Source organism: Gymnogyps californianus, chromosome 3 (assembly GCF_018139145.2).
Source record: "Gymnogyps californianus isolate 813 chromosome 3, ASM1813914v2, whole genome shotgun sequence".
Taxonomy (NCBI): Eukaryota; Metazoa; Chordata; class Aves; order Accipitriformes; family Cathartidae; genus Gymnogyps; species Gymnogyps californianus.
Window position 1 is genome coordinate 76,611,711 of NC_059473.1, and position 12,510 is coordinate 76,624,220.

General features: G+C 36.9%; 1 protein-coding gene across 3 annotated transcripts in view; it reads left to right on the forward strand.

The window, feature by feature from the left end:
- WASF1 (WASP family member 1) overlaps positions 1–12,510 on the forward strand; it is a 94,339-nt gene that overhangs the window by 62,035 nt on the left and 19,794 nt on the right. For 2 of the 3 annotated variants that reach the window (XM_050894092.1, XM_050894093.1), the window contains exon 2: positions 2,951–3,111. In XM_050894092.1, coding sequence (XP_050750049.1) covers positions 2,979–3,111 — 133 coding nt within the window. In that variant the 5' untranslated portion in view covers positions 2,951–2,978. Of the gene's footprint in view, positions 1–2,950; positions 3,112–12,510 lie in introns of those variants that run through there. The other variant, XM_050894094.1, reaches the window with a different exon arrangement.

A 12,510-nucleotide genomic window follows, 5' to 3' on the forward strand; every position in this document is an offset into this window, starting at 1 on the left:
TGTTATACTATATCTTTGGGTAGGACAGCCACAACTGTGTTATTCAGATATTAGAAAATGGTATTTGTGGGGTTTTGGAGAGAAAAAAAAGGTCAAAGAGTAGATTTTCTGCAAATTCTAGGGAGGTCAAAGCAAGAAAATTTCCATTGTCTTAAATGGACTTTTATTCAGGTTCAGAGTTGTGCATTTTGAGGTCCAGGGAGTTCTGGCTTAATCTCTGCTTGTGCAGCATCTTTTTATACCTGTTGAAGAAAATGTTTGGGCCAATACTGCGTCTTTTCAGCTATTTTGTAAGTGTTCTATCCTAAAGACAAATCAGACCGGTAAAGGGCAGTACACACTCAAATGCTGTTACTTAAAATCTAGCTAACATTTGGCTGAAATTACTTTTAAGGGTTGGTTGGTTTGTTTGTTTGTTTGTTTTTAAATTGCTATTACACACAGTTTTCTAAAAAATCTGTCACTTGAGCATCTGAAGCTTTATGATCTATACATTCTATAAATTGGGCAAGTTTTTTCATGAATGGTACAAAATCAAAGAGGGAGAGCAATATCATCACTTACTAACACCTTGATTATATAAGATAAAACAAAAGAAAAAGTGCACTGCCATCAGCTGCTTTTGTGCTTGTTGTTTACAGATTATTTTTACCTTTATAACCCAGGTCTATATTAGATAGATAGAAATAAGGACTATTTCAGTTTCTTTTATATGTAGATTTTTACTTTTTCTGTGAAAATGTTTCTTCACATACTTGTTTGGATGTCTTTTTAAAAGACTTGCCTACTGTGCTGTTTATACAACAGTATCATTAAAGCAGTAATCAAGAAAGGGCTTAACTCTCGAATTAATATTTAATTGCTTCTGTAGAACATTGCTTACGTATCATTTGTTGTGTTTCTTTGACAGTGACAGAATGGTTCCTTTATTTTCTGTTGGGGAACCGCAATAATGAACCTGTAGTTAAGAGTTTCTTCAGGGTCTTGTCACTGGTGGGAGAGGGGTTGCGTGCTCCTAAGACAACAGAAGCTCTGCTGGTGGGGCCTGTTTGATCTCCCTTGCTTCATGCTACACCTGTGTCTTCTACCAGCGGCTATAAAGTCTCACTTTAATTATAAACACTTCGTCATTGCTTCTATCAGAGACAGTGTTCAGATTTGCACTTTTTATTTCATTCAGCTTGTACGTAGCAGCTAGCTTTTTAGTGCTTAGGTATTTAGGGACTAGAAAGATTTGGGATATTCCTAGAAAATAAAAATAAAAATCCATTCTTATAATTTACCCCTGCCCCATGCACACTTCCATAATTTTTACTGTTAATATTGAGAAACTAAATTACGAAATTTTAAGAACTATATAATCTTTCCCTTAAGCCAGTGACTAAAAGAATTATTTTCATTGGTTTTTATCCCTCAAAAGCATAAAATATTTTTGATTGTTCTCTCAAGAAAATAAGGACAGTAGACATGGTGTTAAAACGCAGCGAATGAAGTCTAATCAGATCCTGGAAATACAGAGGTGTTTCTCAGGTAGACTTAAGCCTGGGTCCCTCATCTATGAGCCCTGGCTTCAGTGAAAGAATATACTCCCAGGAAAAGTGGCAAGGAGAAATCTAAGCAGTCTGCGAGAGGAAAATACTCCATTACAGTTGTCTTTGACTCTCTTAATTCCCTATGCCATTCTAGGTCAGCAAAATTTCAGCTCTACCACCATGGCCTTATGTTATTCTTATCCAAAAAATCTGTTTTGACCAAGTAAGGATAACAGTGGCTAAATATATACTGTAGGGAAGATGCATTCTGTGGCACAACATGAAGCTCTAGCTGCATCCTGGGAACATTTTGGGATAAAGCTTCTAAGCAGAGGACAGATGAAGCTGTGGCAGGCTGTCTGGTTGAGGGACTAGGACTGCAGGTTGAGTTGTGGAAAACTTATCTGCCTTGCTGTCTGGAGAAAGCGTAATCTCTTCTGCAATGGGAAGGGAGACTAAGTTATACCAATACCAAGTGTATCCATTCTCTGTGTATCAAATGGGAATTTTGCATTGGTCATTCAGAGTTTTATATGACAGATGATGGAAAAATTACAGAATTTTAGGGAATCCATTTTTCATGAAGAAAAGTTTTAGTAGACAGATCTTAATAAGCAGCACTAATAAGATGGGAGGCATAACTTGCGCCTGGGAAACTCCTTCCAATCAGTGCCGTGGGTGCAGAAAATTACAAACCTGGGATTCACACCCTGAGATGATTCTTACGCTGTCTGCAGAACTAGTAAAGACTCTTGATTAATTTAACGTGGATTTGGAAAGGTGTGGAGGGGTAGGATTTCTGAGTCGTGGAGGACTTTGCACTACAAGTTTACTGAGGAGACTTTTGTAATTGGAAGATGCATTCTTAGCTGAATTTATTGCCAGTAGCAGTGTAGGTGGAAGGGAAACATCTTCTCTTTTCTTACCTTGATTCGGTATGATTTAGAAGTGATGTTTAGACTAGAAGGGTGACTCCTGCTAGTAACATGACATTACATAATGAATGGATCATATCTACCTTTCAGGTGGAAAAGGCAACTAGTTTGACATCATAATAAAGGGAGTTTGTTGTTGGACTTTGCCTGGCCTTAATAAGGAAGTAGTCCATCAAGAAGGAAATCATTCTTTAAGATTTTCCTGTCTTTTTTTTCAGGGGGAAAAAGAAAAAGGCATGAACTGTAAAAAATTATTTGTCACTTCACTGGCATCTGAGTCAGGTAAAGGTTTAAAGAGAGACAATGAAATAGTCTTTCATTGGGCAAGGAAGAAAAGATTTATGCACTCACAGAGCAATGAATTCCATCAGTACTATGGGAGGTATTTTTGTCTTGTTAGGATTAGTCAATTTAACTTTAGACATAATCTGAATTTAAAATATAATTAAACTCATAACAGTATTTTGTTTTCTTTCTTTACAGGTTTGCTCATCCTCTGATACATTTCACAATGCCACTGGTAAAAAGGAACATAGACCCCAGGCACCTGTGCCACACAGCTCTGCCCCGAGGTATCAAGAATGAATTGGAATGTGTCACCAATATCTCCTTGGCAAATATAATCAGACAACTGAGTAGCCTAAGTAAGTACATTGTCCTAATAGCTGTATTTAGAACTAATATATTTTACAGTCACAGTTTTTGTGGTTGAAGTAGGAACACCTTTTCAAATTCTCTGTAGAAAATTGCGGCTGAGCCTTGAATGTACTCCTTTTGTGGCTAGTGACTAGCATAGACTTCTGTGAAAGAAAGCTAGGAATTTTTCCAGCAGCACATATTAAAACTGTTCAGCCGTATATTTCTGTTACCACTGGAACGTGACAGAAAAAGATATCTGGTAGTTAAGGAAGTCAGTAATTGCTAACCTTAGAGCAATTCTTGAGTAGGGAATATGACATAATGAGGAACATATCACTGGTTGCTTAATTCTCTTAACTTAAACCCTTGGTCATGTTGTGGTCATTCAGGAAAAAAAAGTAGTTGCCTTTTAAAATAATAAACCCAGAAATGTAATTATTATATAGTATTTCAAACAGCTAAAGATTTTTCTTCCTTCTCCCTTCTGTGAACAGTTTTTCCGTTGGTGCATTTGAGAGGAGTGAATACTTCTCAAGCTCTAGAACTCTGAAGGAGTTTTTCTGAAAAAGCTGGTTTCTGGGTGGTTTTTTCTTTAAGTTACAGCAACTTTAAACAGTCGTCAGATGAACCAGCATGATAGCATTTTGAATTTCCAATACTACAGGTGCTTTTTAACCGCTAGGACATTAGTAAGACTACCAACACATTAAATATTAAAATGTGCATGTATTTACATGTACAATGTGAAAAAACTTTCAGCTCTGTCAGTGTCTTAGGGTCATAGGTGATGTAGCCTAATTTGTTAATTAGATTGATTTAGTTATTCGTTTGATGGTATACTGTATGGTGACTCTGTTTTGGCAGCCTTTCGAAACTGTTAGGGTGCTATTAGGTTGAAGACTCTAATTGAGGACACTGAATTATGCAATCAAGACAGGAATGCTTACAGCACATAAATATGAACATTATTAGTATAGCTGCTGCAACAGCAAGGAAAATAACTATTTAAATTCTTTTCAGTGAACCAAGAGCATATCAGATTAGGATGCAGTATATGATCACCATCTGTGGTCTTGCTTCATTCTGCCAAAAGCCCTTCTCAGACTAGCCGCTTGTGTACTAGCCTCCCCTTCCAAGTCACTCTTATTAATGTTGTATTCATTTATTTTAGTTTGCTTGTTTTAAAAATTGTTATTTGATTATATACTCCATCTAGGGGAGTTTCCTTTTGTAGGTGGCATACCAAATATGTATTTGGTATTTTCATTTGGAAGTTTCATTTGACCTTAAAAAAAAAAACCAAATCACTTGTTTTTTCCATTTTAAAGAACCCACCTTCTAACTCGGCATCATGGTCTGAGTACTTACCTATTGAGATTTGGCTGCCCTTGCTATGTTTTCTTGGTGTACAGAGCTTATGCCTGACATTGTGTGCACAACTGCTCAGGAGGAGGTCAGGATGAAGCAATACCAGGACAGAAAGAACTCAATTAAGGGAGAAAAAAAGTATTGAAGAATATCTATTGAATGCTCCCACATTTGTTATATGGCTTGCCTAATATATAGCACAGTTAGAGAGATACTTTTAAGGGAGTGTAACTGTAATTATGTAAACTCCTTTTCTATAAAAGGAATGTGGTTCTACGTGAAGCGTGCATACATAGAGATGAGCCCTAAATTAGCTGTTTTCACTTGAGAGGAGTTTCTGTCGTGAATTTGTGACTCACTAGTGGTCAAAAAGGCATGCAATGTTGGAAATGACAAGGAAGGTAAAAGAGGAGGGAAAACGCACTAGTTTACTCTGCAACAGCAAGCCCAGAATAGGTCATTCAGAATTTTAAGTAAGTTAAACACTGGTGAGCAGGACCTGTTACTTCAATCTTTTGTTCTTCCCTCCAAATAGCATCATGGTGTTTGTAGGTTTTCTGTGGGCAGTGTTTATACCAGCTGAAGTAAGTTTTTGGTTTCTACTGTGTGTTTTCAACAAAAAACCCCATTTTTTCCTACAATTAAATAGAACATGTTTTGCAAAATAATCCCTATTTCTCAGCAACGTTAAGGATTGCTCTATAAAAAAAGATCATGTGTCGTGGTTTAACCCCAGCCGGCAGCTAAGCACCACGCAGCCGCTCGCTCACTGCCTCCCCACCCCTGGGATGGGGGAGAGAATCAGGAAAAAAAACTTGTGAGCTGAGATAAAGACAGTTTAATAGGACAGAAAGGAATGAAAAACAATGATAATGATAATAATAATAATATGACAATAGCAATACTAAAAGAATTAAACTATACAAAGTAAGTGGTGGACAATGCAATTGCTCACCACTTGTTGACCGATGCCCAGTTAGTTCCCAAGCCGCGATCCCCCCTCCCAGTTAACTCCCCCCAGTTTATATACTGGGCATGATGTCATATGGTATGGAATAGCTCTTTGGCCAGTTTGGGTCAGCTGTCCTGATGATGTCCCCTCCCAGCTTCTTGTGCCCCTCCAGCCTTTCTTGCTGGCTGGGCACGAGAAGCTGAAAAATCCTTGACTTAGTATAAACACTACTTAGCAACAACTAAAAACATCAGTGTGTTATCAACATTCTTTTCCTACTAAATCCAAAACACAGCACTATACCAGCTACTAGGAAGAAAATTAACTCTGTCCTAGCCGAAACCAGGACATCATGTTACAAAGGTATGAGTACCTGTGAAAGTATTTTGCTCCAGAATTCTTTTAGCTTTTCTGCCTGTTTGTGCTAGTAGCAATGCAAATTCAAAAAAGATTTGGGAGTTCTGGCATGGGAATTTTGTCTTTCACGTGCTTAAACCCAAATAACCAGTCTTCATTTGGTGTGTCACTGTTACTGGTGTACAGCGAGGCCTGCTGACATGCAGATAAATTTTAGTAGTTGCCTGTGAGTCACAGCCAGCAGGCATGGTTTTGCAGCAGTCCCCTGGCAACCAGCTTCTCTGCAGTCCTTCCCTTTTTGTTTTCTGTGGATAATGTGTATGTTTGAGAATCAGCCTTTAAGTTGCAGACGAAACAAGGCTTCACTCTGAGGGCGGAAACTGAGTGTTCTGGTAGGGTTTAATTTCCTTTAAACTAAAGCTGCTTTTGCTTTTGACGGTGAAGTTATGCAAATTTAAATGAATGGTCTTCGACCTGATTAGCACTTAGTCATTTCTGCCTCTAAGATTTTTCAGTTACAGGCCCTCAAATAGAGGATTAATCTCCTGCCGTTATGACTCTCAAGACCAACCATTCTTAACCTTTCTTCTGATATGATATGGACAAAGAGTGCTGTGATGGAATTAGACCCTCCAGTACTTTAAATGATACCGAAAAACATTATTTAGAAAAGCTAAGTGTAGAGTTTTGTCATGTATGTCGTTAGATCTTCATTCTTGGAGATATTAATAACTTGACTGGATTAGTCAAGCAACTGGATCTAATTGGATCTGCTTTGAGCAGGGTGTTGGAATAGATGACTTCTGGAGGTCTTTTCAATCTGAACAGGACTGTGTTTCTATGATCTGGGATACTATGTATAAGTAGAACATGCCTGCAGAAACAATACCTATTAAATGACAGGAATTCTGTTTTCCTGTGTTTTAATATAAAATGAAAAGAGCTTTACATCAGTATGTCAGCAATAGCTGCTATGTGTCACCGTACAAATTCTCAATCCTTTCATAGTTTATTTGATGTGTTGCTTTTAATTGTTCAGTTTGAGAAATTTTTTGACCTTTAAAAGAAGTAGAGATGAAAGGATGAAATATTTATTTCTGCTTTGAGTGATAGTCCTTGCCTTTCTCCCTGGAGCATGAAAACACATCATTCTGTCTTGATACAACATACAAAACTGCCAGTAAGTAATTTTTTCCCCCCCTGTCTACTCCCAGTCTTCTCTAAATTCATAAAAGGATCTATCTTCTGACAGTTTTTCTTAGCACTGTGGCAACAGAAACTCTCTGGACAACAGCAACAGCTGTTTTAGTTTCCTAGCCATTCTTCCCTGTATTTCTTGCTTTCTGACTGTATCTGCTTTGGAGAAGTGCTTACCTATTTTTTTCACCAATATTGCAGATACATTAGTACTCCAGTACTGCCTGAGTTGGTATACGTTGGTGTGTGTCAGGCTATAGCATTCCAGCATACGTGAAACACAAGTGATAGCACTGTGTAGCTGTGCCATTGTTAGAAGATGGATAAATAGTTCCCTTGTGTGCATGTAACCTCCTCATTTTGTTCACAGCTATTGACCAATCTTGTTTCTCCTTTTATTGAGCTGTTCCCTGTACACAGAATCTCAGTACCACAAAAGAAACCTAACTGATAGGGTTTGTTCTTGGCCTTGGTCTCTGACACCTCCATCTGGGGAGGAGAACATTTCTCCTTTGGAGTATGTTCCTTTAATGAATATTTATATTGCAGGCATTCAGACCAGAACTTTTATTCAGTCATAGCAAGATGTCATTTCCCTTTTTTTTTCTTCTACCTCTGTATAAAGAAAGAGAATGCTGCATAACTGTTTGCTAAGCTGGGGCGCCTTTTATGTTAGTGAAAACAATTTTCAATTAACATGGAACCTTCAGGAGCCTTTCCCCTCTTTCCATCTTTTCTTTGTACTACTTCCTATTTTTACCATGTTCTCCTAGTTAGTTATTTCTTTTCCTCACCCCTTATTTGTTAGTTTTCAGGAGTGAAACCTTGACTTTCAAGCATATTATTTTTTCCCCCTTTTTTTTCCCTCTTAGATGCTTTTAACTTTTCTTCCTTATTTTTTGCTTACCGTGCCATCCTCTAGAGGGTTTTAAACACTGCTCATCTTGTGAGAGATGTTTTCTCACCTCAAGAAAACCTTCAGTTTGTCATGGCTTAAGGTGTTAACATTCAATAAGTAGGAAATGCTTCTCCAGAAATACTTACCGGCAAGGTGTCTGGACTGCAACTAATCTTTAGAACCAGGCCTCTTCATCTCAAAGACCAGCCTCTCTCTCTTCATCCTGCCTGGACAACATCTTCAGCACGTGGTGAGGCCTCCTCATGTTGCATGATCAGAGGTAGGTCTCTGCAGATCTGCAGCTAGAGCTTCAGTCAGTAATCAAGAACCAGCAGAATCCCTACGGCAGGTCCTGCCCTGGGAATCCCCCTCCTCACTGTGCTCACAAGCATATTCAATGTTCTCTGTGAATTTTCTTCACTAGTCACCCTTCTTCCTTCATTATTACTATGATTGCCAGGGAGCACTAAAGAAAGTGTTCTTACACACATGAGATAAGGGAACTAATGGACTTGAAAACTAAAGGCTTACTCTGCTTTTCAGAGACCCCCATTCTCTCAAAGACTTCTGTCTGATTTCTTGATACTGTCTCCCCAGCAGTGGCAGTATTGGCAATGTGATGCTGTTTCGTCTCCACCTCAAATGATAATGAGGGGATGAACAAACGGTCAGTAATTTCTCATTGAAAACAACTATGTGTTAGCAGAAAAAAGTCCTACCTGTCGTTAATTCCGTGCCTACATAGAGCAGTGAATTCAGGTGATATTAAAAAGGAAAGGAAGAGCAAGACTTCCCTGTGAAATGATCTTTAGGACTGGTGCCTTCAACATCAGGTTCAGCTCTCGGCAGTCTCTTTCACAGATTTCTGAATACCTAATGGATAATCTCAGCCAGTTTACTTGATGGTGTCCTCAGTGGGAGATAAGAAATGAGATCTCAGACCTCCATGACTGGAGATTTTTGAAGTCTGACTTTTTCTTCTTGGATGTCAACAAGAAGCATCAGACCTGCTCCAGAGATGGCCTTTAACAGAGTTTATTTGATACTTTTGATCCCCTTGTCAGGTTGTCTGATAAATGCCTGGTTCAATTTTGCTGGCTAAAGGAACCAAGTTGTCCCTTCAGTACTCTGATATTCCTGTTACAATCCTTAAATCCAGTCCTTGTGGACTGCCATTACACCTTCATAATGATAGGTTCCTAATTAGCATCACTGAACTATATTTAGTACATTGTTTTTTCAGAGCTCGCTCAGCCATAGCCACTGAAGATCTCAAGGATCTGCCAAGGTTCTTATCTCCAAGCCTGGGAGACAGTTCAGTCTCCTAGCTTTTACTCCATCTCGTAGCCACTGAGCTGTGAGATTAAAATGATCCTGATGAGAAACAAGTGTAGGGTTTAAAGTGAAACTCAGATATACCTTGATTTTTGCTAAAACAATCAATTAAATAAAATTAATGTAGTGAAGATCTGAAGCTGAATCAACAGGCAATGGATATGTTAAATTATGTGTCAGAATTAACGGAGGAGGAAAAATGTATTAATAGGCTTAGAATAACTTTCTTGTTTTGCTTTATAAAGGGACCTTGGTCATATATTGTTAGCGGCTTACGTGGTAACTAATTATCCTGAAAGAAAATTTTCCAATATATACACTATATTGTGTAGGAAGGACCTATTCAGTAGTGAATAATGTAATTTTGCATAGTGTAAGTATATTGGGAATGGATTGTGCAGTAGGACATGAGACAGGTTTTACAGCTGCTTTTGTTTTTTAGAAAATGTACTGGGCAAAAATATAGTTTAGTGTGTGAGTGGGATTGAAATAATAGAAATCAAGGAATGATAGCGTATAGGTGGGTAACAGACTGAATTCTTAGCTTATTCTTTCTGGTATTTTATCAATTTCTACATCTTTTTAAAAAATCAAATTGCTAAACCTGTATTTTTAAACTGTAATAATATTTTGATGTTTGTATATTTCAATATATCAACATATGTACTATTTAATATTAAAATAACATTTAATAATATTAAATTTAATTATATAACATCTCATTATACATTGCATTTAATAATGTCATGGCATATTTAATATATTAAATATTTTTATAATTTAATTCCAATGGTAAGTATGTTGGATTAGATTTTGTTTGTGTACATGTTAACCCACCCACCCCCACCCCGGCTGAGCTCCAGAAGTTTGACAGATTAGTTAAGGCTAAATTAATTAAGATTAATACTTTTGGCAACACTGAACAATTGTCTCATTTTGATTGTCCTGCTTGATGCATCTTGCGTTGGCCTGGGATTTACCAGTCATCCTCTTGAATTTCCAAAAATGATGCTGTTTTATGGCATTGAGCACATTGGGTGCTCAATTTATTTATCCAGATAGCTACTTAAAATTTAGGCCATGGTTCCTAGAGGCTGCTGATGCCATAACCGATCTGCTGGATGCTGTTTCAGGTTTAGATGCAGTTGAAGGGTTTGGAACTCTTTTTCTTTAAAAATGCAAAAGGATAGTAAAGAAGTAGCTTCTTCCACAAGTCCTGCTTCAGGACTCGTGTCCCACTCCTTGTCTGAGAGCCTATAACTAAATCTGATGGTAACTGATCTAGTGTTGTAAAGTGATTAATGTAATGCCCTTTTCTTAAGGTTTGCTAACAGATACAGCATAGAATGCTGTAGTTCAGGTGAATTTAAGGACTGGAGTTTTGAGGGGACTGCTAATTTATGCCCTGATTCTGCAGCATGTTAGTATGGTTCTAGGAATTTGTACAACACAATATATAAGACTTATAAGACATCTCTTTGCAACGCTTTGTTTAATTAGCCTGAGATAAGGTTCAGAAGCTTATATGGTGATTGTAGTTGACTGCTGTTCATCTGGTACATATCCGGTCCCCCAGAACAACACAAAAATAATCTTTCTTTTACCTTAGTATCCCTTCATATTAGTGTATTGGATAGTTAGAAATTATTCATTTGTGCACAGAAGCCAATGCTGGATAAATGTTTAAGACATTGTGGGGGAAATTAGGAGATAAAACAAATTAAGAGAAACAAATGGTGAAAGAGGAGAACTGTAAAACTGATCAGTCATTTTTTCAGATTTTATAAGCCATTGTACACTTACTGCCATGGTAATGAACAGGAGTGGATGATACATGTTTTGGTGGTTTTAATTTAAAAAATGAGGAAGGCAGTGAGCGGTATTATTTTTATTCTATTGTCAGCTAGTAGCTACTAGCTAGTATTCTATTTTCAGCTCATAGGTCTGTTTTAAATGTCAGGAAAATAATTGTTCAAAAAAGGCTATCGAAACACACGCATGTTATTAGGGGAGGAAGGACAACATGTCACTTCCAAGACATTTTATTTGGCTGTCACAAAAAAGGGCATTGACTGACACCAGAGGGAACTGCATTCCTGTATCCCTTTCTTACTGAAGGGTTAATTGTGAATAGAGCCCTTTGAGAGAAGAAAGAAGTTGTGAAAAGAATAATAAGGTGAATAATACATTCCTTAATTAAAAATAAATAATAACGTATCCTCCTATTTAAATGAAAAAAAAATTGTGCTCTGTTAATAAAAATAAATGCCAGTATGATGGACTGAGAAGAACAGCTAGTAATATTGGAGGGAATATGACTTGCCTTTTGAAAATGACAAATTTTTGTATATTTCTGGTCAATTAAGCGAGTTTTACAAATACAGTAAAATAAGCTTTTCACAGATGTTAAAATAATTTTTTTTGCAGAAGTCTATATTGTCATTTAATTCAATAGGCAAACAAGATCACTGGTCTTTCTAATCTGGCATTATGTATCCAGCTGTGACCAAGATCCTAAGGCATTATTATTTTAATTGTCATAGTCAACTGTCATTCTCTATTGTACTGCATGAAACAAGAGTAGAGTTTTTCATCAAGCAGTCCCATAATGATGTAAATTTTCTGAAGTGTTAATAATACTTTGGAATATTCATTCTATATAATGGAATTAATTTTGATTCCTCATTCTTCTAACATATTACCCATAAATTAAGTGGAATGACATCCGCTTTGTTTACTAATGTATTTTTTCTCATACTTTTTTTTACTTATTTGAGTTTGTGACACTTTGTTCAGTGTTATCACCTGTAATTGAATCTCTTGTAATCCATTCAAAATGGAAGATATATTCATATAGAATACGCACAGAGACAGCAACATAAACAAATACTGGATTATAAATGTTGTATACATATATACATCCACATATAGTATTCTTTTGAACGGAAGTTGTACATTTCACTAAAAGCAAACATTTTGCTTTGCTTCAAAAAGCATTTAGTTAAATATACTTCAGGCTAAATAAAGAGACTGCCAACAGGCATGTAGGTAGAGACATTATGGTTGGCATACCACTTCAAACACGACAGGTTGTTTTTAATGTATTTCCCATTTAAGGATTAGTGTTCATAAACATAGACAAATTATTCCTTGCAATATGTTTGTGGCTGTATGCAACATAATGAAAAGATTTTTGAGGCAGATTATTTGCAATTGGAGCTCATTAATGAGGTAGATGAATTGTAAGCCTGATTAAATGATATGGATAAAACAAACCATAGCCTTAAAATACACCTA